At 51.2% G+C, this 21,282-nt stretch overlaps 1 protein-coding gene across 1 annotated transcript; it reads left to right on the forward strand.

Moving 5' to 3' along the window:
- Positions 1–615: 615 nt before the first annotated feature.
- On the forward strand, positions 616–16,242 carry PMVK (phosphomevalonate kinase). Its single transcript, XM_060260703.1, has 5 exons — positions 616–738; positions 8,383–8,446; positions 9,853–10,005; positions 10,474–10,603; positions 14,494–16,242. Exons 1-5 carry the CDS (start codon positions 653–655, stop codon positions 14,646–14,648), a joined length of 588 nt encoding a protein of 195 aa, XP_060116686.1. The 5' UTR covers positions 616–652; the 3' UTR covers positions 14,649–16,242.
- The last annotated feature ends 5,040 nt before the right edge of the window (positions 16,243–21,282 follow it).

Raw genomic sequence — 21,282 nt, forward strand, 5'->3', positions numbered from 1 at the left:
AACATGCCAGTGTGGCTTAAATCATGCATGGACAGTGACAGTGTGGGAAAGAAGTGGATTAAAATGATTTTTTTTCTTCACAATTTGAGCTGTTGGGGTTGCCAACTCCAGGGGGTGGCTGGAGATTTGCTATTATAACTGATCGCCACGGAACAGAGATCAGTTCGCCTGGGGAGGGGGGAAAGGGTGTGTTTGGAAGGCAGGCTCTGTGGCATCGTACCCCATTGAAGCCCCTCCCCAAACGCCGTCCTCCTCGGGCCCCACTTCCCAAACCGCCCCGTGTTTCCCGACCTGGAGATGGCAACCTAACGAACAGCCCCTGGGCGCGCTTTTTAACAGCTCTTAAAGATGCCAATAAAATATGCACGCCCCCTCCCGCTTTCGCCCGCCCAACCAGGCGGGGTTTCCGAGAACCCCGCCCTTCTCGGGAACCGACGATTCTTCCACTGTGATTCAGCCTTTCTTTTCTTGGCCTCCCCCGCTCCCCCCCCCCGCTTGAGTTCCTCGAATGGTAGCGCCCGCTTGGCAGGAAGCGGCGCCCATTGGTGCAAACCGAAGGGGTGTGTGGAATGTTCAGGCCGGGACGAAATCATTAGTCCGGACGGGGGGGGGGGGAGTTACGAAGTCGGTGCGGATCGGGGCTTCCGGGATCATGACGCCCATTCCGCGGCTCATCTTGCTCTTTAGCGGGAAGAGGAAATCGGGAAAGGACTTCGTGGCGGAGGAGCTGCAGAGCCGGTAAAGGGGCGGGAGGGCCGGCCGGCTGCAAACTGCGAGAAGGAGGGATTGGCTGCCTGTGGAGACCACCCACCACGTGCGGCTATTGCGGATGGATCCCCTTCCCACGTCTTTTTTTGCAAGATTTCCCCCCAGCGTTTGAACTCTGCCTGGCCTCCCTCGCAGGGTTGTGGGAGAGGATCGGAGGGGTTGGGTTGCCAATCCCCAGGTGGGGGCAGGGGATCCCCCGGTTTGGAGGCCCTCCCCCCGCTTCAGGGTCATCAGAAAGACGGGGGGGAGGGAGGGAAATGGCACTCCATTATTCCCTATGGAGAATTGATCCGCGAGTATCTGGGGCGGCTGTTTTTTGAGGTAGAGGCATCAAATTTGCAGCATAGCATCCAGTGCCTCTCCTCAAAACACTCACCAAATTTCAAAAAGATTGGACCAGGGGGTCCAATTCTATGAACCCTAAAAGAAGGTACCCCTATCCTTCATTATTTACAATGGAGGGAAGGCATTTAAAAGGTGTGTGGTCCCTTTCAATGTGATGGCCAGAAAGAACTCCCTTTGGAATTCAGCAATGCTTGTTCCTGGCTCCACCCCCAATGTCTCCTGGCTCCACCCCCAAAGCCCCCAGATATTTCTTGAATTGGACTTGGCAACCCTAATGGTTTTTCCCCTTTCCACGTGTTCTCAAAGAACGTCTGAAGGGAAGGGCAAAGGCCTAGAGACTCTCCCCTCCCAGTCTAAAATGCGCAAAGTGTGACAAGAGAGAGCTTGCAGCAATGGTTTTACTAACGTGCATGAGGGAGATAAGGGCTGAGACAACCCAATTTCAAGTAATGTTGACAAACAAATACATGGATTGATATACACACAACTCCTGGAGTGGGCCAGATTTGTGTGAAGGAAAGTCTGAGCACTCTCACCCGCTTTGAAGGAGTATCTGGCACTGAGTAGCAAGACTCTCTCCCCTCCACTCCTTCCCGGGACAGGGAGGGCCCAGCGACCGTTTGCATTACTGCGTTTTAGCTGCCTGGCTACACACTGTTGCTAATAGCCGGTGATGGACCTCTGCTCCATATTTTTATCTAACCCCCTCTTGAAGCTGTCTATGCGTGTAGCTGCCACCACCACCTGTGGCAGTGAATTCCACATGTTAATCACTCTTTGGGTGAAGAAGAAGAGTACCGGAGCTCATTAGCACACCTCATTTGCACAATTCCTTGTCATCTTCCACACACCCCTGAGATCACCAGAAGGTGTGCTAAAATATAAGAACATAAGAGAAGCCATGTTGGATCAGGCCAACGGCCCATCCAGTCCAACACTCTGTGTCACACAGTGGCAAAAAATTTTATATATATACACACACTGTGGCTAATAGCCACTGATGGACCTCTGCTCCATATTTTTATCTAAACCCCTCTTGAAGGTGGAATATATTAGCATCTACCTTAAAATGCTTCTTGAAGTATAATTGTCATAATAAGATCTTATTCCCATCATACTTTTAAAATTTCTTTTTCCTATGTGGCCACAGTGGCATGATAAAGATTCCCATCTGTTTGCTTTATAGATTTAGGATCTTTTCCTCATTTTTTTGTGAAGAAAACTATTAGAAAGTGGGTCAAATCTTGGAGTTCAGCAGAATTCTCACATGGGGGTTGAACAAAGGAGCCCATAAGCAAGTATTTTTTTTGGAGGGGGGGTGGAGAAAGAAAGAGCACAATAAAATTTAGAAGTTCCGGAGCTGAGCTCCTGCTGAAAATGAGGCCTGGTTTTATCCCATAGAAAATAATGTTCTCCCGCAGTTTAGAGATAACATCACCCAAGTCAAGCCAGGAAAGGTGTGCCAGTCCTGGGTTTGGAAATACCTGTAGATATAAAGGTGGAGTTTGGAAGGGTTGGAAAGTGAGAGACCCCCCTCTCCCTCGGTATAGAATAGGGTTGGCATCTCTGGGGGGGAAACTACCTGGAGGTTTGGGGGGTGAATTGTGAGAAAGGGAAGGACCTCAGTGGGGTACAACGCCATCAAGTCCACCTTCCAAAGCAGCCATTTTCCCAAGATCAGTTGTAGTAGCTGGACATCTCCAGGTTACACCTGGAGGTTGGGAACCCTGCACGCAGTCCACCTTCCAACACACAGCTATATAAAACACAGAAAAATGCACTCCTCGTACAATTCAGTATCTTATAGCACAGTGAACTTTATATATTTTGTACAACAGTACATATGAATAGTACACCCTGCCAACAAAAGTCCGTATAGTCAAAGCGATGGTATTCCCAGTAGTAATGTATGGCTGTGAGAGCTGGACCATAAGGAAGACCGAGCGCAGAAGAATAGATGCTTTTGAGCTGTGGTGCTAGGGAAGACTCTTGAGAGTCCCTTGGACTGCAAGAAGATCAAACCAGTCAGTTCTAAGGGAAATCAACCCAGACTGTTCCTTGGAAGGTCAGATGCTGAAGCTGAAGCTCAAATACTTTGGCCACCAAAAGAGAAGGGAGCACTCCCTGGAGAAGATCCTGATGCTGGGAAAGACAGAAGGCAAAAGAAGAAGGGGACGGCAAAAGATGAGATGGCTGGACAGCGTTACTGATGCAACAAACATGAATTTGAAAAGACTTCAGAGGATGGTGGAAGACAGGAGGGCCTGGCGTGACTTTGTCCATGGGGTCGCAAAGAGTCAGACTCGACCGTGCGAATGAACAACAACAAAAACATGTGAAGTTATATGCAATTACTCTATTATTACAAAATGTTTGAATCCTAGGTCTCCAGCAGTAGCAAACTGGTAAGTTACTCCGTCCGCATCTCATTAAACATGTCCGCTCTACAAAACAAAAGTCCTTCGAACAGAGTGCTCAAGGAATTATTGAACAAGAAAAAAAAATACTCTGGAAGACAATAAAACTCTTAGAAGGATGCTGAAGTCTCTTGCTCCAAGGGTCTCTTGTCTTCCAGAGTTTTAACACGCGGCATTCACTGCCACAGGAAGGGGTGGCTGCTGCGAGCATAGGCAGCTTCAAGAGGAGACTGGACAAACATCTGGAGCAGAGGTCTATCAGTGGCTCTTAGCCACAAGGTCGAGATGGAACAGGTCAGGGATGTTCTGTATTCTTGGTGCTTGGAAAGGCTTCTGGAGTTCTGGCCCCACTGGTGGACCTCCTGATGGCACCTGAGTTTTGGCCACTGTGTGACACAGAGTGTTGGACTGGATGGGCCTTTGGCCTGATCCAACATGGCTTCTCTTATGTTCTTATGGCCACTGTGTGACACAGAGTGTTGGACTGGATGGGCCTTTGGCCTGATCCAACATGGCTTCTCTTATGTTCTTATGGCCACTGTGTGACACAGAGTGTTTGACTGGATGGGCCACTGGCCTGATCCAACATGGCTTCTCTTATGTTCTTATGGCCACCGTGTGACACAGAGTGTTTGACTGGAGGGGCCACTGGCCTGATCCAACATGGCTTCTCTTATGTTCTTATGGCCACCGTGTGACACAGAGTGTTGGACTGGATGGGCCATTGGCCTGATCCAACATGGCTTCTCTTATGTTCTTATGGCCACTGTGTGACACAGAGTGTTGGACTGGATGGGCCACTGGCCTGATCCAACATGGCTTCTCTTATGTTCTTATGGCCACTGTGCGACACAGACTGTTGGACTGGATGGGCCATTGGCCTGATCCAACATGGCTTCTCTTATGTTCTTATGGCCACTGTGTGACACAGAGTGTTGGACTGGATGGGCCACTGGCCTGATCCAACATGGCTTCTCTTATGTTCTTATGGCCACTGTGTGACACAGACTGTTGGACTGGATGGGCCACTGGCCTGATCCAACATGGCTTCTCTTATGTTCTTATGGCCACTGTGTGACACAGAGTGTTGGACTGGATGGGCCATTGGCCTGATCCAACATGGCTTCTCTTATGTTCTTATGGCCACTGTGTGACACAGAGTGTTGGACTGGATGGACCATTGGCCTGATCCAACATGGCTTCTCTTATGTTCTTATGGCCACTGTGTGACACAGAGTGTTGGACTGGATGGGCCTTTGGCCTGATCCAACATGGCTTCTCTTATGTTCTTATGGCCACTGTGTGACACAGAGTGTTGGACTGGATGGGCCTTTGGCCTGATCCAACATGGCTTCTCTTATGTTCTTATGGCCACTGTGTGACACAGAGTGTTTGACTGGATGGGCCACTGGCCTGATCCAACATGGCTTCTCTTATGTTCTTATGGCCACTGTGTGACACAGAGTGTTGGACTGGATGGGCCACTGGCCTGATCCAACATGGCTTCTCTTATGTTCTTATGGCCACTGTGTGACACAGAGTGTTGGACTGGATGGGCCATTGGCCTGATCCAACACGGCTTCTTTTATGTTCTTAGTGGCCTTGCCAGAACTGGTGTGACCAGGGATTTTCCCTCCTCCTCCTCCTGAGGTCTGAAACCCAGCCAAACTCAATTTCCGTCGAAGCTTTGCCTATGTGATTAAGTTAATGTATTTGAAATAATTTGCAACCCACGCTCCTTTTCCTGAGGAGGCTTCCAAGCGACTGTGAAAAACAACATATCTGAATCCCATAAGATGGCACTGAGGTCAGGGAGTGGCAATTTGAACAGAGGCCAGAATGAAAGGGAAAAGTAATGATTTCCCAAAGGAAATGCGTGACATAAAAACTGGGTGGGTGGATGGGAGAGGGCTGGACAAAAGCACGGGAAGACGAACCTTAAAAGTTGGCTTTTAAAGCAAAAGATGCTTTAAATTGACTGCCACAGGAGGTGGTGGCAGCTACATGCATAGATGGCTCCAAGAAGGGACTGGATAACCATATAGAGCAGAGGTCCATCAGGGGCTATTAGCCACAAGGTATAGATGGAATTCTCTGCCTGGGACAAGTGATGCTCTGTATTCTTGGTGCTTGGGGAAGGGGCAACAGTGGGAGGGCTTCTAATGCCTTGGCCCCATTGGTGGACTTTCTAATGGCACCTGGGTTTTTTGGCCACTGTGTGACCAGAGTGTTGGACTGGGTGGGCCACTAGCATGATCCAACATGGCTTCTCTTATGTTCTTAAGAGTCACACGCAAACTTCAATTTAGTTTGGGGCACCATACTTTAAGAAGGATATAGACAAGCGTAGCCAGAGAAGGTGTCCAACAAAGATGGTGAGGGATCTGGAGACCAAGTCCTGTGAAGAAAGGTTGAAGGAGCTGGGCATGTTTAGTCTGGAAAGGAGATGACTGAGAGGTGATACGGTCACCATCTTCAAGTACTTGATGGGCTGTCATCTAGAGGATGGTGTGGAATTGTTTTCTGTGACGACTGACTGGTGGGGCTGGAAAGTAAGCATAGGGGTTTGGTTGGTGGGGCCTTCCCTCCAGGGCCCCACCATAGCTATAGGCCTGGTTAGAGGAAGGGCAGGAAGACATGGGCCAGTGCTCAGGCCTCATGGCCCTTTCTTGTATGCCCAGGATCAAGGGCAGGATTCTATCAGAAGCTCCTTTGCATATTAGGCCACACACCCCTGATGTAGCCAATCCCTCAAGAGCTTACAGGGCTTTTTTTTGTAAGCTCTTGGAGGATTGGCTACATCAGGGGTGTGTGGCCTAATATGCAAAGGAGCTCCTGCTAGAATTCCGCCCCTGCCCAGGGTAATTCCAACTGCCACTTGGGGGCAAGGAAGTAATTTTCCTCCAGGCCAGATTGGCCCAGGAATCCAGGAGGCTTTTTGTCTTCCTCTGGGCTTACAGCAGACGTCGCTGGGCGAGTGGGGAGGGAGGAGCCAGTTGCGAATTCCCTACGTTGTGCAGGGGGTTGGACTAGATGACCCCTAAGGTCCCTTCAGCTCTGTTACTATGTTTGGGATTAAAGTAGTTTAGCACTGCTCTCATCAACATGAAAACTGGGGCAGAGTGAAGGATTAGCTTAGTCCAGTTATTTTCAACTGCGGCTAGCCAGATGTTCCCAGCAAGTTCACAGAGAGAGCATAGAAGTAGCAGCCAACCTCAGTGATTTGTCCCTCAGCATCTCGAATTCCAAGAGACTAGCTCTGAACATGGGGATTCTATTTTGAGCACTCATGGTTAAATAGCCGTTTGTTAGATGCGCCCGCAAAATCGTATACTTTTGTTAGAACCAGGGCTTTTTTTGTAGTAGTAGGAACGCCTTTGCATATTAGGCCACACCCCCTCGATGTAGCCAATCCTCCTGGAACTTGGAATTCTAGCAGGGGCTCCTTTGCATATTAGGCCACACCCCCTCAATGTAGCCAATCCTCCTGGAGCTTGGAATTCTAGCAGGGGCTCCTTTGCATATTAGGCCACACCCCCTCGATGTAGCCAATCCTCCTGGAGCTTACAGGGCTCTTTGTACAGGGTCTGCTGTAAGCTCCAGGAGGAATGGCTACAGCAGCGGGGGGTGGCCTAATATGCAAAGGAGTTCCTGCTGCAAAAAAAAAGCCCTGGTTAGAACTGCCCTCTTGGGTCCACCCAACATCCCATCAGGCAAAGCATCCTGCTTCCAGTATATGCCTCTGGACATAAGAACATACAAAGAGCCCTGCAGGATCGGACCAGTGGTCCATCTAATCCAGCATCCTGCCTCACATGGTGGCCAGCCAGTACTTCTGGAGGGCCAATAACAGGGCAGGTAGGCTGAGGCCTTCCCCTCATTAGAAGATCAGAAGAGCCCTGCTGGATCAGACTAATGAGGGTCCATCTAGTCCAGCATCCTGTCTCACAGTGGCCTCCACCAGTTCCTCTGAAAGGCCAACAACAGGACATGAAGGCCGAGGCCATCCCCTCATAAGAACATCAGAAGAGCCATGCTGGATCAGACCAATGGTCTATTTAGTCCAGCATCTTGTCTCATACAGAGGCCTCAACCAGTTCTTCTGGAGGGCCAGCAGACAGGGCAGACAGGTTGAGGCATTCCCCTGGGAAGAACATATGAAAAGCCCTTCTGGATCAGACCAGTGATCCATCTAGTCCAGCATCCTGTCTCACAAAGTGGCCAACTGGTCCCCTGGAGGGCCAACAACAGGGCAGAGAGGCTGAGGCCTTCCCCTCATAAGAACATCAGAAGATCCCTTCTGGATCAGACCAGTGGTCCGTCCAGTTCAACATCTTTCTCACAGAGTGGTTTCAACCAGTTCCTCTGGAGGGCCATCAACAAGGCAGAGAGGCTGAGGCCTTCCCCTCATAAGAACATCAGAAGAGCCCTGCTGGATCAGCCCAGTGAGGGTCCATCTAGTCCAGCATCCTGCCTCATACAGTGGCCTCAACCAGTTCCTCTGGAGGGCCAACAACAAGGCAGAGAGGCCGAGGCCTTCCCCTCATAGGAACATCAGAAGAGTCCTGCTGGATCAGACCAGTTCCAACAGCAGCTCACAGAGACCGAGGCCTTCCCCTGCTGTCACCTGCTGGTGTTGGGATTCAGAGGTTTAGCACCTCTGAACGTGAGCAGGCCATTACAGCCACAGACTTGTCCCTGTGTTTTTTTCTGAGGTACCCTGTGTCTAACCCTGGAGGCTCCTTTTAGCTGTCCAACCCCCTTGCAGAGTTCTTGAGGACGTCGCTGGTGGGGTGGAGCAGGGTGTGGGGAGAAACCAGACCCATCCCTGTCCCCTTCTTCTTTCTGACAGGCTGGGTCCAGATGTTTGTACCATCCTGCGGTTGTCAGGACCCCTGAAAGAGCAGTATGCAAAGGTGAGTTCTGTCACATTCCCCCCCTTCCTATCTGTCCCTTCATTACATCCAGGGCTCTTTCTGTAGCAGGAATTCCTTTGCATATTAGGGCACACCCCCCCTGATGTAGCCAATCCTCCAATAGCTTACAGTAGGCCTTGTAAGAAGAGCCTTGTAAGCTCTTGAAGGATTGGCTACACAAGAGGGGTGTGGCCTAATGTGCAAAGAGTTCCTGCTACAAGAAAGCACCCCGATTACATCTCCTCTTTGGAATTTCCTTGCTGACTCAGCCCCTCAAAGTCCAGTGTGCTCTTTCCAACCAAAGCAACCCATCCTGTTATGCCGAGGTAGACTGCTCCTGAAATTGGAGGTTCCATTTTGCCTTTGCAGCTTTGCCGGTCTTCGTTCGATCCTTGGTGACTGGGAATTCTGGCAATGCTGAGTTTTGACAGTTGTCACGGGGAATCTAGCCTTTCTTGAAAGGCAGTTGGTGTAGAGCAGGGGTGGCCAAACTGTGGCTCGGGGGCCACACGTGGCTCTTTTACACATATTGCATGGCTCTCAAAGCCCTCAACCCCTGTTGACCGGCTTGGAGAAGGCATTTCTCTCACTTCCGGTAGTTTGGAGAATGCATGCAAAGTTAAAGTTGCTTTCTTTCCACCTCTCCAGCCCCTCCTTCCCTCCCGTCTTGTGGCTCTCAAGGCATTAATGCCTTGCAGGTCTCAAAAATCTGACCTTTATTTTATGTGACTCGTACATGAAGCAAGTTTGGCCACCCCAGGTGTAGTGGTTAAGAGCAATGGATTCTAATCTGGAGAACCGGGCTTGAGTCTCCACTCCGCCACATGCAGCTAGCTGGGTGGCCTTGGGCTACTCACAGTTATCTCCAAACTCTCTCAGCCCCGCCCCCCTGCACAAGGTGCCTGTTGTGGGGAGAGGAAGTCACTCTGAGACTCTGAGGGAACAGCGGGTTATAAATACAACACTTCTTGGATTTGCCTAACCCTGTCTTAGAACTAACACACCAGCTGTCGCTGGATCAAGAGCCAGTTTGGTGTAGTGGTTAAGTGTGCTGACTCTTATCTGGGAGAACCAGGTTTGATTCCCCACTCCTCCACTTGCACCCGCTGAGATGGCCTTGGGTCAGCCACAGCTTTCATAGAAGCTGTCCTTGAAAGGGCAGCTGCTGTAAAAGCACTCTCAGCCCCACCCACCTCACAGGGTGTTTGTTGTCGGGGGGGGGGGAAGGTAGAGGAGATTGTGACCGCTCTGAGAGTCAGAGTATAGGGCGGGATATAAATCTAAAATCGTGTGGCAGTGAGTTCCGCCGGGCCTGGTGTGAAATATTTCTTCTCCGTGCTGATGAAGGCTGAACACTTTTGCTGAGAGACCACGATAATGCAAACCTTCCTGCCTCCCACCTGCAGGAGCACAGCCTGGATTTCGAGCGCCTCTTGGACGCCAGCAATTACAAGGAGACGTATCGGGAGGATATGATCCGCTGGGGCGAGGAGAAGCGCCAGACTGATCCTGGTTTCTTCTGCCGCATCGTGGTGGAGGGCGTTGTGCAGCCTGTCTGGGTAAATCCAGGGTGACCGTGCCTCTTTCGGAAGGACAGCACAGAATCTGAGCACCTCCCTTCCCCCCAAAAATTGTGCCGCGGCTTCCCAGCCTTGCGGCGCATTTGGAATTCTGTGGGGGCGTTTGGAATTCTGACAAGGCATGTTAGGTGGAGCAACAAAATGGCTGCCACAGGAGACTGAGTCAAGCACAAATGGCTGCCACTGGAGGCGGAGCCGACCGCAAAATGGCTGCCACTGGAGGCGGAGGCAGCCACAAAATGGCTGCCACAGCTTTACTTCAGTCACACTGCAGATCCTTGTGCTGCCAAAGCGACGTTTAAAAAATCTGCACAGCCAATCAGAAACCTTCCTGGGCAAAAGCCCTGCCTGTCCCCACCCACTCCTGAAAAACATCTGATGGGTGCCATAAAAGGTGTTGGTGGGCACCTCGTTGAGGACCTTTGCTTTGTGCCTTTTCCCGCACAGGTAGTGAGCGACACGCGGCGTCTTTCAGATGTGGAGTGGTTCCGAGATGTCTATGGGGACGCGGTGAAGGTGGTGCGCATCGTCGCCACGGAGGAGACCCGGAAGAGACGAGATTGGGTGTTTGTGGCAGGTGAGGAAAACGAAGCATCGGGCAAATATGGGCATCGTTTCAATTGGCAGTCATACGATCAGCTGCCTGGGGATGGATCCGGCACCATAAGATGCATTAAAAGGGATAGGGATCGTGTTCTATTCCTGGAAAGAAATTGAGGGTTCCCTGAGTTGTATTTACAAAGACGTTTTCTAGTCCTCATGACTATTTATGTATGTATTTGGCTTCTAGCCCTCCCTGCCCTCCTAGCAGGTTCAGATTGAGTTACGATAAACCAATGAGTAATGTAGTTCCATATATAATACTTAAAACCCAAGTCACAATAAAATCAATTACTAATACACCGTAGATGGCCCTGTTTCACCAGGTAAAGGAGATTGTAAGCCTCTCTTAGAGTCTTGAGATTCAGAGTGAAAGGTGGGGTATAAATCCAATATCATCCAGTCCAATGCTGTATGCCACACAGTGGTCAAAAAACTCCAGGTGCCATCAGGAGGTCCATCAGTGAGGCCAGGACACTAGAAGCTCTCCCACTGTTGTAGCCCCTCCCAAGCACCAAGAATACAGAGCATCACTGTCCAAACATAAGAACATAAGAGAAGCCATGTTGGATCAGGCCAATGGCCCATCCAGTCCAACATTCTGTGTCACACAGTGGCCATAAGAACATAAGAGAAGCCATGTTGGATCAGGCCAGTGGCTCCTCCAGTCCAACACTCTGTGTTACACAGTGGCCATAAGAACATAAAAGAAGCCATGTTGGATCAGGCCAATGGCCCATCCAGTCCAACACTCTGTGCCACACAGTGGCCATAAGAACATAAAAGAAGCCATGTTGGATCAGGCCAATGGCCCATCCAGTCGAACACTCTGTGTCACACAGTGGCCACAAGAACATAAAAGAAGCCATGTTGGATCGGGCCAATGGCCCATCCAGTCCAACACTCTGTGTCACACAGTGGCCATAAGAACATAAGAGAAGCCATGTTGGATCAGGCCAGTGGCCCCTCCAGTCCAACACTCTGTGTCACACAGTGGCCATAAGAACATAAAAGAAGCCATGTTGGATCAGGCCAATGGCCCATCCAGTCCAACACTCTGTGTCACACAGTGGCCATAAGAACATAAGAGAAGCCATGTTGGATCAGGCCAGTGGCCCATCCAGTCCAACACTCTGTGTCACACAGTGGCCATAAGAACATAAAAGAAGCCATGTTGGATCAGGCCAATGGCCCATCCAGTCCAACACTCTGTGTCACACAGTGGCCATAAGAACATAAGAGAAGCCATGCTGGATCAGGCCAATGGCCCATCCAGTCCAACACTCTGTGTCACACAGTGGCCATAAGAACATAAGAGAAGCTATGTTGGATCAGGCCAGTGGCCCCTCCAGTCCAACACTCTGTGTCACACAGTGGCCATAAGAACATAAAAGAAGCCATGTTGGATCAGGCCAATGGCCCATCCAGTCCAACGCTCTGTGTCACACAGTGGCCAAAAAAACCCAGGTGCCATCAGGAGGTCCACTAGTGCGGCCAGGACACTAGACGTCCTCACACTTTTGTCCCTCCCAAGCACCAGCTGGAGGACACACAATATCAAAAACCACCAAATCCAAACCATACAGTTTTAAACTCTTAACCTTCATTTCCAAAATAGTTCCAGAAGCTTGGTGAAAAGCCGCCACTTTCTATTACCTAAACGTGGATTCAAATTCACATATTCTTGCAAACTACATTCCGTTGTTACCACCATATCGAGATTCCAAACAGGAAGTTTACATACATAAAAGTTCCATTTGCAAATATCCCTCTCCTCTGTAGGTTTCAATATTAATTCAGATATCTATTCAGTCAGTTCAGCAAAAAAGCAAGAGTGCAAAAGTTCATTCGGCCATTGATACACCCATTCTGGACAGTTCAAGATGTTTCAATGCAGGCGTTCTTTGGTTACCGGCTGCTAAATGGAACCCGATTTTAATTCCTTTTTACACAGACACAGAGATAATTTGCAGATGAATCAATCGGGTCCTCTGAGTCAGGGTGAATCCAGGGTGACGGTGCCTGGAGGAGGGCAATCCTACATGGGACCCAAAGGACAGGTTAGGCAGCAGGCAGAGTCCCATCTGAAGGGAGTTTGGGGCCACGACGGAAAATGCCCTGTCCTTGACGCTTCCCGGCCTTGTTTTTGAAATCGAAGGCAAGGCCCCTCTGGAGTCGACGATGCGAGGGATCCCGATAATAGCGATAGACGTTTTCGATCAGAAAATCCTTCTTCCCCCGCACTGCGTCATTAACTTAGGGAACTCATTGCCACGAGATGCAGTGCCATGCTGGCTAAAAGGAACTCTCCATGTTCAGAGGCCGTATATATCGGAGCGCTGGTTGCTGGGTGGGGAAGCAGCAGGGGTGGGGACCTCAGCTTTCGTGCCCTGCTTGTAGAATTTCGTAGGGCTTCTGGATGGTCTCTGCGTAGCGGTGAAGTGCGCGGACTCTTATCTGGGAGAACCGGGTTTGATTCCCCCACTCCTCCACTCGCAGCTGCTGGAGTGGCCTTGGGTCAGCCATAGCTCTCACAGAGCTGTCCTTGAAAGGGCAGCTTCTGGGAGAGCTCTCTCAGCACCACCTACCTCACACGGTGCTTGTTGTGGGGGAGGAAGGGAAAGGAGATGGTGAGCCGCTCTGAGACTCTGATTCAGAGAGAAGGGCGGGATATAAATCCAGTTTTTTTCTTCATCTTGAACCTATGAAGCTGCCTTATACTGAATCAGACTTTTGGTCCATCAAAGTCAGTATTGTCTTCTCAGACTGGCAGCGGCTCTCTAGGGTCTCAAGCTGAGGTGTTTCACACCTATTTGCCTGGGCCCTTTTTTGGAGATGCCAGGGATTGAACCTGGGACCTTCCGCTTCCCAAGCAGATGTTCTATCACTGAGCCACCGTCCCTCCCCATCTTCTCCATCCCCTCCTTCCTCCTTCTTCTTAAAAGATACTGAACTAGAGGGACCATTGTTCTGAAAGAGAAGAGGCAGGGCATTTTTTGTAGCAGAGGCTCCTTTGCATATTAGGCCACGCCCCCACTGATGTAGCCAATCCTCCTGGAGCTTACAGTAGGCCCTGTACGAAGAGCCCTGTAAGTTCTCAGAGGACTGGCTACATCAGGGGTGTGTGGCTCAGGGATGGAATTCTAGCAGGAGCTCCTTTGCCTATTAGGCCACACACCCCTGATGTAGCCAATCCTCCTGGAGCTTACAGTAGGCCCTGTACGAAGAGCCCTGTAAGCTCTCGGAGGATTGGCTACATGAGGGGTGTGTGGCTCAGGGATGGAATTCTAGCAGGAGCTCCTTTGCCTATTAGGCCACACACCCCTGATGTAGCCAATCCTCCTGGAGCTTACAGTAGGCCCTGTACGAAGAGCCCTGTAAGTTCTCAGAGGACTGGCTACATCAGGGGTGTGTGGCTCAGGGATGGAATTCTAGCAGGAGCTCCTTTGCCTATTAGGCCACGCCCCCTGATGTAGCCAATCCTCCTGAAGCTTCCAGTAGGCCCTGTACTTAGAGCCCTGTAAGGAATTCTAGCAGGACCTCCTTTGCCTATTAGGCCACACCCCCTGATGTAGCCAATCCTCCTGGAGCTTACAGTAGGCCCTGTACGAAGAGCCCTGTAAGCTCTCGGAGGATTGGCTACATGAGGGGTGTGTGGCCTAATAGGCAAAGGAGCTTCTGCTAAAAAAAAAAGCCCTGAGCAGAGAGATGCTTTGGGGGACACCGTTAAGGGAACTGCTGCTGAGGTCTCGGGAGCCGACTCAGTTGTGCAGGCCTTTGCGTGTCTGTCTGTCTGTCCATCGCTTTCCCTGCTGCCCAAGCCTCACAGCTTGCAGACTCCCCCCCGTTTCTCGTTCCCCGCTTTAGGGATCGACGACGCCGAGTCAGAATGCGGCCTGGACCAAGGCGTGGCCTTCGACTGGATCGTCACCAACGACGGAGACCAGCTTTCCTTGGAGGCTCAGTTGGAGGAGCTGCTCCAGTTCGTCCAAGGCGCCCTCCAGCCGCCTCTGAACGTCTAGAAGGTCTCTTCCCCCTCCCTCCCAACCCGTCCTTTGAGTTCCGGACTGGAACTTGGCTGTAGCACCAAAGAGAGAAAGAGAACCTGGAACATGGCGTGACCACTGACCGTTGAAGCCCATTCCAGGGCTGAGGGAATCCACTTCCCCGTTTTGCAAGTCCGTTCCGAGGCGTGCCATAATCCAGCGCCGGTTCTTCCTGCAACCCATTCCGAACAGGGTGTGCGTAACCCATCCTGTCTTAGCTGCTTCCTTGCAGACATCTTTTGAGGGGCCATTTTGGAGGCGCTGGGTCCAGTTTTGGAGGACTGGTGTCGCTTCTCTGTTTGTCTCTGCTTCCCTCGCCATGGTTTTAAAAATTGCTGCTTTCAGCCACCAGAGGGCAGGACGCACTCAGTTTAGCATTTTTTTTTGCCGTTCTTCACCCGTTAACCTTCCTGCCTAATTCTCTCTCGGCTTGCTGCGAAACTTCCTCACCCAGATGTTTTGGGATCGCCCTGCCAGAGAGGTGGGAAATGCACACTGTTGGGGTGGGGGGAGATCATGTTAGATCTTCTCCCTCGTTCTCGTCGCTTCCAGATTTAAGCTGATTCTTTTTTTTTTCTTAAACAGGAATGTTCCAATGCGACTTGGCTTCTTTTTTTAATCCTCGCCCACTTTTTTCTCTGGGTGGGAACAAAAAAAACAAACAAACGCTGTGCCTTAACTGCAGAGAGCTGCCCGTTCACCAGCCTACCCTCTTCCGCTCTTTGCCTGCCTGCCCTTGCCGAATCCTTCTTTCCTGCCGGAGCGTGCCAGCTCCCCCCCCCAGAACAGCTGTGTGATGGAGAGATGTTCAACAGCTGCTGAGAACAGTGCGGGCGGGTGCGTCGAGGCTGCACCTGTTGGGTTTCTTGCTGTTTTAGCAACCCTGGGAAAGGCTTTCAGGATTGTAGGTTTTGCAGTTAGCAAAGGGCGTGCCGGTTGGGAAAGGAGGTGACTGCCCGTAAAGAAACACATTGCTTATGGAGAGGTTCTGAGATCAGTTGTCAGCGGGGGAGACCTTTGGCATTAGAGGATAACATGGAGAGCAGGGTTCCTTGCATCGGGGTGGCAAAAGCTCGCTCGGTGTCACCCTAAGAAAATAAAAACCCGCTCTCCTCCTGTGATTGTAGCTCTTCTCCTGACTGAGCCCCCAACATGATTTTGCCCAGGGCTTTTTTTGTAGCAGGAACTCCTTTGCATATTAGGCCACACCTCCCTGATGCAGCCAATCCTCCCAAGCGCTTACAGGACTTTTTGTACAGGGCCCTGGAGGATTGGCTACATCAGGTGCGTGGCCTAATATGGAACTCCTTTGCATATTAGGCCACACACACCCTGATGCAGCCAATCCTCCAAGAGCTGACAGGGCTCTTAGTACAGGGCCTCCTGTAAGTTCCAGGAGGATTGGCTGCATCAGAGGGCGTGGCCTAACATGCAAAGGAGTTCCTGCTACAAAAAAAGCCCTGATTTTGCTCCCCATGACTGCATAACCTCTGGTTAACACTTCCTGATGCTGATCTGAATTCTCATTTCTGGAGACTGTTGGGTTAACAATAAAGCTTTGAATTGGTTACCTGCTCTGTTTCTCCTTCCCTCAACACGCTTTCCATTCACCTGAAGAAGTCCTGCGTTGGGGCCATCCAATTTCCTGTCGCTGCTTCGAGCTCACAACGGAAGCCGGAGAATTAGCAATCCGCCTGCCCCGGAGGGTTGCCTTCAGCTTGGCTGCTCGCAAAGGCCGGTTCGTGTATGCAGAGGGGTGGAGCCTAAAGGAAGGGGTGGAGCCTAGAGGTAGGAGATTGTGCTCCACCCCTTCGGCCAATAGCAGGGGTGGCCAAACTTGCTTAGCGTAAGAGCCACGCAGAATAAGCACCAGATGGAGGGACGGTGGCTCAGTGGTAGAAGAAGAAGAAGAAGATATTGGATTTATATCCCGCCCTCCACTCTGAAGAGTCTCAGAGCGGCTAACAATCTCCTTTACCTTCCTCCCCCACAACAGACCCTGTGAAGTAGAAGAAGATATTGGATTTATATCCCGCCCTCCACTCTGAAGAGTCTCAGAGCGGCTCACAATCTCCTTTCCCTTCCTCCCCCACAACAGACACCCTGTGAGATAGATGAAGATATTGGATTTATATCCCGCCCTCCACTCTGAAGAGTCTTAGAGCGGCTCACAATCTCCTTTACCTTCCTCCCCCACAACAGACACCCTGTGAGGTAGATGAAGATATTGGATTTATATCCCGCCCTCCACTCCGAAGAGTCTCAGAGCGGTCACAATCTCCTTTACCTTCCTCCCCCACAACAGACACCCTGTGAGGTAGATGAAGATATTGGATTTATATCCCGCCCTCCACTCCGAAGAGTCTCAGAGCGGTCACAATCTCCTTTACCTTCCTCCCACACAACAGACACCCTGTGAAGTAGAAGAAGATATTGGATTTATATCCCGCCCTCCACTCTGAAGAGTCTCAGAGCGGCTCACAATCTCCTTTACCTTCCTCCCCCACAACAGACACCCTGTGAAGTAGAAGAAGATATTGGATTTATATCCCGCCCTCTACTCCGAAGAGTCTCAGAGCGGTCACAATCTCCTTTACCTTCCTCCCCCACAACAGACACCCTGTGAAGTAGAAGAAGACATTGGATTTATATCCCGCCCTCCACTCCGAAGAGTCTCAGAGCGGTCACAATCTCCTTTACCTTCCTCCCACACAACAGACACCCTGTGAAGTAGAAGAAGATATTGGATTTATATCCCGCCCTCCACTCCGAAGAGTCTCAGAGCGGTCACAATCTCCTTTACCTTCCTCCCCCACAACAGACACCCTGTGAAGTAGAAGAAGATATTGGATTTATATCCCGCCCTCCACTCCGAAGAGTCTCAGAGCGGCTCACAATCTCCTTTACCTTCCTTCCCCGCAACAGACACCCTGTGAGGTAGATGAAGATATTGGATTTATATCCCGCCCTCCACTCCGAAGAGTCTCAGAGCGGCTCACAATCTCCTTTACCTTCCTCCCCCACAACAGACACCCTGTGAGGTGGATGGGGCTGGAGAGGGCTCTAACAGCAGCTGCCCTTTCAAGGACAACCTCTGCCAGAGCTATGGCTGACCCAAGGCCATTCCAGCAGGTGCAAGTGGAGGAGTGGGGAATCAAATCCAGTTCTCCCAGATAAGAGTCCGCACATTTAACCACTACACCAAACTTGCTCTCCAAGAGCATCTGCTTGGTAAGCAGAAGGTCCCAGGTTCAGTCCCCGGCATCTCCACCAAAAAAGGGTCCAGGCTTGAGACCCTGGAGAGCTGCTGCCAGTCTGAATAGACAAATACTGACTTTGATGGACCGAGGGCGTGATTCAGTATAAGGCAGTTTCATATGTTCATATATGAGAGCTGAAAGACATGAATGTCAGATGTTTGAGAGCTGCTAGACAGGGAGGGAGGAAGGGGGAAAAATGGGAGGAGGGAGAGGTGGAAAGAAAGCAACTTTAAATGCACCCTCCAAGCTGCCAACTGGCTTAGCTTGGATAAATTATTTAAAGAGACAATTGCCTTCTCCAAGCCAGTTAAGGTGGCAGTGGGGGCTTCGAGAGCCACACAATATGTGTGAAAGAGCCACGTGTGGCTCCCGAGCCGCAATTTGACCACCCCGACCAATGGCATCAAATTCCAGATTCTTTTGTGTTAAAAAAAAAAAAATTCACATGCCTCCCTGCCAACAGAAGACTAGAGCAGCAGAACTGAGAAAGGTTCCACCTTCTTCCCTTGCTTGGCTAGTTTCCTAATTGCAGAGCCTTGCACGCACGGGAGAGCAATTCAAAACGTGATCCTTCGTCTGAATCCTCAAGGTGTTCAGGTTTCTTTCTACCACCTTGTTCTCTCGTGTGTGTGCGTACTGGTAAATTCTGCAAGCTTCCCATGCTGATGGGTGGGGTGGGGCCGAGGGATGGGGGAGGGCCGTGCTCTGATTTGAGCTGCCTCGTGCTGTTAAGGACATAAGAGAAGCCATGTTGGATCACAGAATCATAGCGTTGGAAGGGGTCTCTAGGGTCATCTAGTCCACCCCCCTGCACAATGCAGGAAACTCACAAACACTTTCCTCTAAATTCACAGGATCTTCATTGCTGTCAGATGGCCATTTAGCCAGTGGCCCATCCAGTCCAACACTCTGGGTCACACAGTGGCCAAAAAACCCCAAGTGCCACCAGTGGGACCAGAACATTAGAAGCCCTCCCACTGTGCACCTCCCCCCCCCCCAAGCACCAAGAATACTGAGCATCACTGCCCCAGACAGAGAGTTCCAACAATACGCTGTGGCTAATAGCCAATGATGGACCTCGGCTCCAGAGGTTTATCCAATCCCCTCTTGAAGCTGTCTCTGCTTGCAGCCGCCACCACCTCCTGTGGCAGTGAATTCCACATGTTCAGCACCCTTTGGGTGAAGAAGGACTTCCTCTTATCCGTTCTAACCCGACTGCTCAGCAATTTCATCGAATGCCCGCGAGTTCTTGTATTGTGAGAAAGGGAGAAAAGTCCTTCTTTCTCTACCTTCTCTGTCCCAGGCATAATCTTGATCATGTCACCCTTCAGTCGACGTTTCTTCAGCAGAGAAGAGCAAGAGTCCAGTAGCACTCATGGCTGAGCCAAGGCCATTCCAGCAGCTGCAAGTGGAGGAGTGGGGAATCAAACCCGGTTCTCCCAGATAAGAGAGCTCTGGCTGAGCCAAGGCCATTCCAGCAGCTGCAAGTGGAGGAGTGGGGAATCAAACCCGGTTCTCCCAGATAAGAGAGCTCTGGCTGAGCCAAGGCCATTCCAGCAGCTGCAAGTGGAGGAGTGGGGAATCAAACCCGGTTCTCCCAGATAAGAGAGCTCTGGCTGAGCCAAGGCCATTCCAGCAGCTGCAAGTGGAGGAGTGGGGAATCGAACCCGGTTCTCCCAGATAAGAGTCCACGTGCTTAACCGCTACACCAAACTGGCTCTCAAAGATCGCAAGGGTCGCTGGAGGGCATTCCTTGTGCATTTCGTGCATGCTTTTTTAAGAAACGGCCCAGGCTAACCCAGTCTCTTCAGATCTTGGAAGCTAAGTTGGGTTTGCTCTGGCTAGTATTCAGATGGGAGCCTACCAAGGAAGCCCAGGGTCACTAAGCAGAGAGAGACCACGGCCGACTGCTTCGGAACTTCTCTTGCCTTGAAAACCCCACGGAATCCCCCTAAATCAGCTTTCTGCCACCACCGGGGACACGCACCCCCCTTCAGAGCCATGCCACAGCACTAGGGTGGCCAATCCCCAGGTGGGGGCAGGGGATCCCCCAGTTTGGAGGCCCTCCTCCTGCTTCAGGTGTGGGGGGGGGAATGTCTGCTGGGCACTCCATTATTCCTTATGGAGATCGATTTCCAGAGTATACTGGGGCTGGGGGGGGCTGTTTTTTTGCTGCAGAGGCATGAAATTTGCATCACAGCACCTGGTTCCTCTCCTCAAAACACCCTCTAAGCTTCAAAAAGATTGGACCAGGGGGTCCAGTTCTGTGAGTCCCCAAAGAAGGTGCCCCTATCCTTCATTATTTGCAATGAAGGGAAGGCATTTCAAAGGTGTGCGGTCCCTTTAAATGTGATGGCCAGAATTCCCTTTGGAGTTCAATTATGCTTGTCATATCCTGGCTCCACCTCCAATATCTCTTGGCTCCACCCCAAAGTCTCCTGGCTCCACCTCCAATATCTCCTGGCTCCACCCCCAAAGTCTCCTGGCTCCACCTCCAACATCTCCTGGCTCCACCCCCAAAGTCTCCTGGCTCCACCTCCAATATCTCCTGGCTCCACCCCCAAAGTCTCCTGGCTCCACCTCCAATATCTTCTGGCTCCACCCCCAAAGTTTCCTGGCTCCACCTCCCAAGGTCCCCAGATCTTTCTTGAATTGGACTTGGCAACCCTGCACCGTGCTGCCTTTGGGAATCCCCTGGGCGCGGGAGCGAGGTTTTGCCAGCTGTGGGCCTCCGCTGTGCTTAATCACTTTTCTGCAGCCAACAGGCTCAGGGATTATCCCTTTTCCTGAGCAGAAGGAGCCAGCGCTTAATACCCTCCCGCCAGCTGGAGCCCCGGCGACATTTCTTTCCTGCAAGGGCATCTGCCTCGGAGAGTTTCCTCCCATCCGTCCCCCCGAAGAACTCATGAGAGTTTTGTGTGGCTCTTTCAGACTATGTGCACTCAACAGCCCCGCGAGGTAGGTCAGGCGGGGAGAGACTGAGCGGGTGAACGAGGAATGGAACCCGCTCCTCCGCTCGCAGCTGCTGGAATGGCCTTGGGTCAGCCATAGCTCTCGCAGAGCTGTCCTTAAAAGGGCAGTTTCTGTCAGAGCTTTCTCAGCCCCACTTACCTCACAGGGGGTCTGTTGTGGGGTGGAGTAAAGGGGATTGTGACCACTCTGAGATTCAGAGTATAGGGCAGGATATAATTGCAATATCTTCTATATCTTGCGCTGGTGGTCTGAGTAGGGGCTACGGCTCAGCGGAAGAGCCTCTGGTTTGCATGCAGAAGATCCCAGGTTCAATCCCTGGCATCTGCGGTTGAAAGGAGCAGGCAGGAGGTGATATGAAAGACCACTGCCGGTCTGAG

The sequence above is a fragment of the Heteronotia binoei genome, chromosome 1 (genome assembly GCF_032191835.1).
Source record: "Heteronotia binoei isolate CCM8104 ecotype False Entrance Well chromosome 1, APGP_CSIRO_Hbin_v1, whole genome shotgun sequence".
Taxonomy (NCBI): Eukaryota; Metazoa; Chordata; class Lepidosauria; order Squamata; family Gekkonidae; genus Heteronotia; species Heteronotia binoei.

Excerpts from the sequence above, each read along its gene's own strand:
- PMVK (XM_060260703.1), top strand. The coding sequence starts at position 653 with ATGACGCCCATTCCGCGGCTCATCTTGCTCTTTAGCGGGAAGAGGAAA. Across the intron at positions 739-8,382 it reads GCGGAGGAGCTGCAGAGCCG|GCTGGGTCCAGATGTTTGTA; the intron begins GTAAAGGGGCGG and ends TCTTTCTGACAG. Across the intron at positions 10,604-14,493 it reads AGATTGGGTGTTTGTGGCAG|GGATCGACGACGCCGAGTCA; the intron begins GTGAGGAAAACG and ends TCCCCGCTTTAG.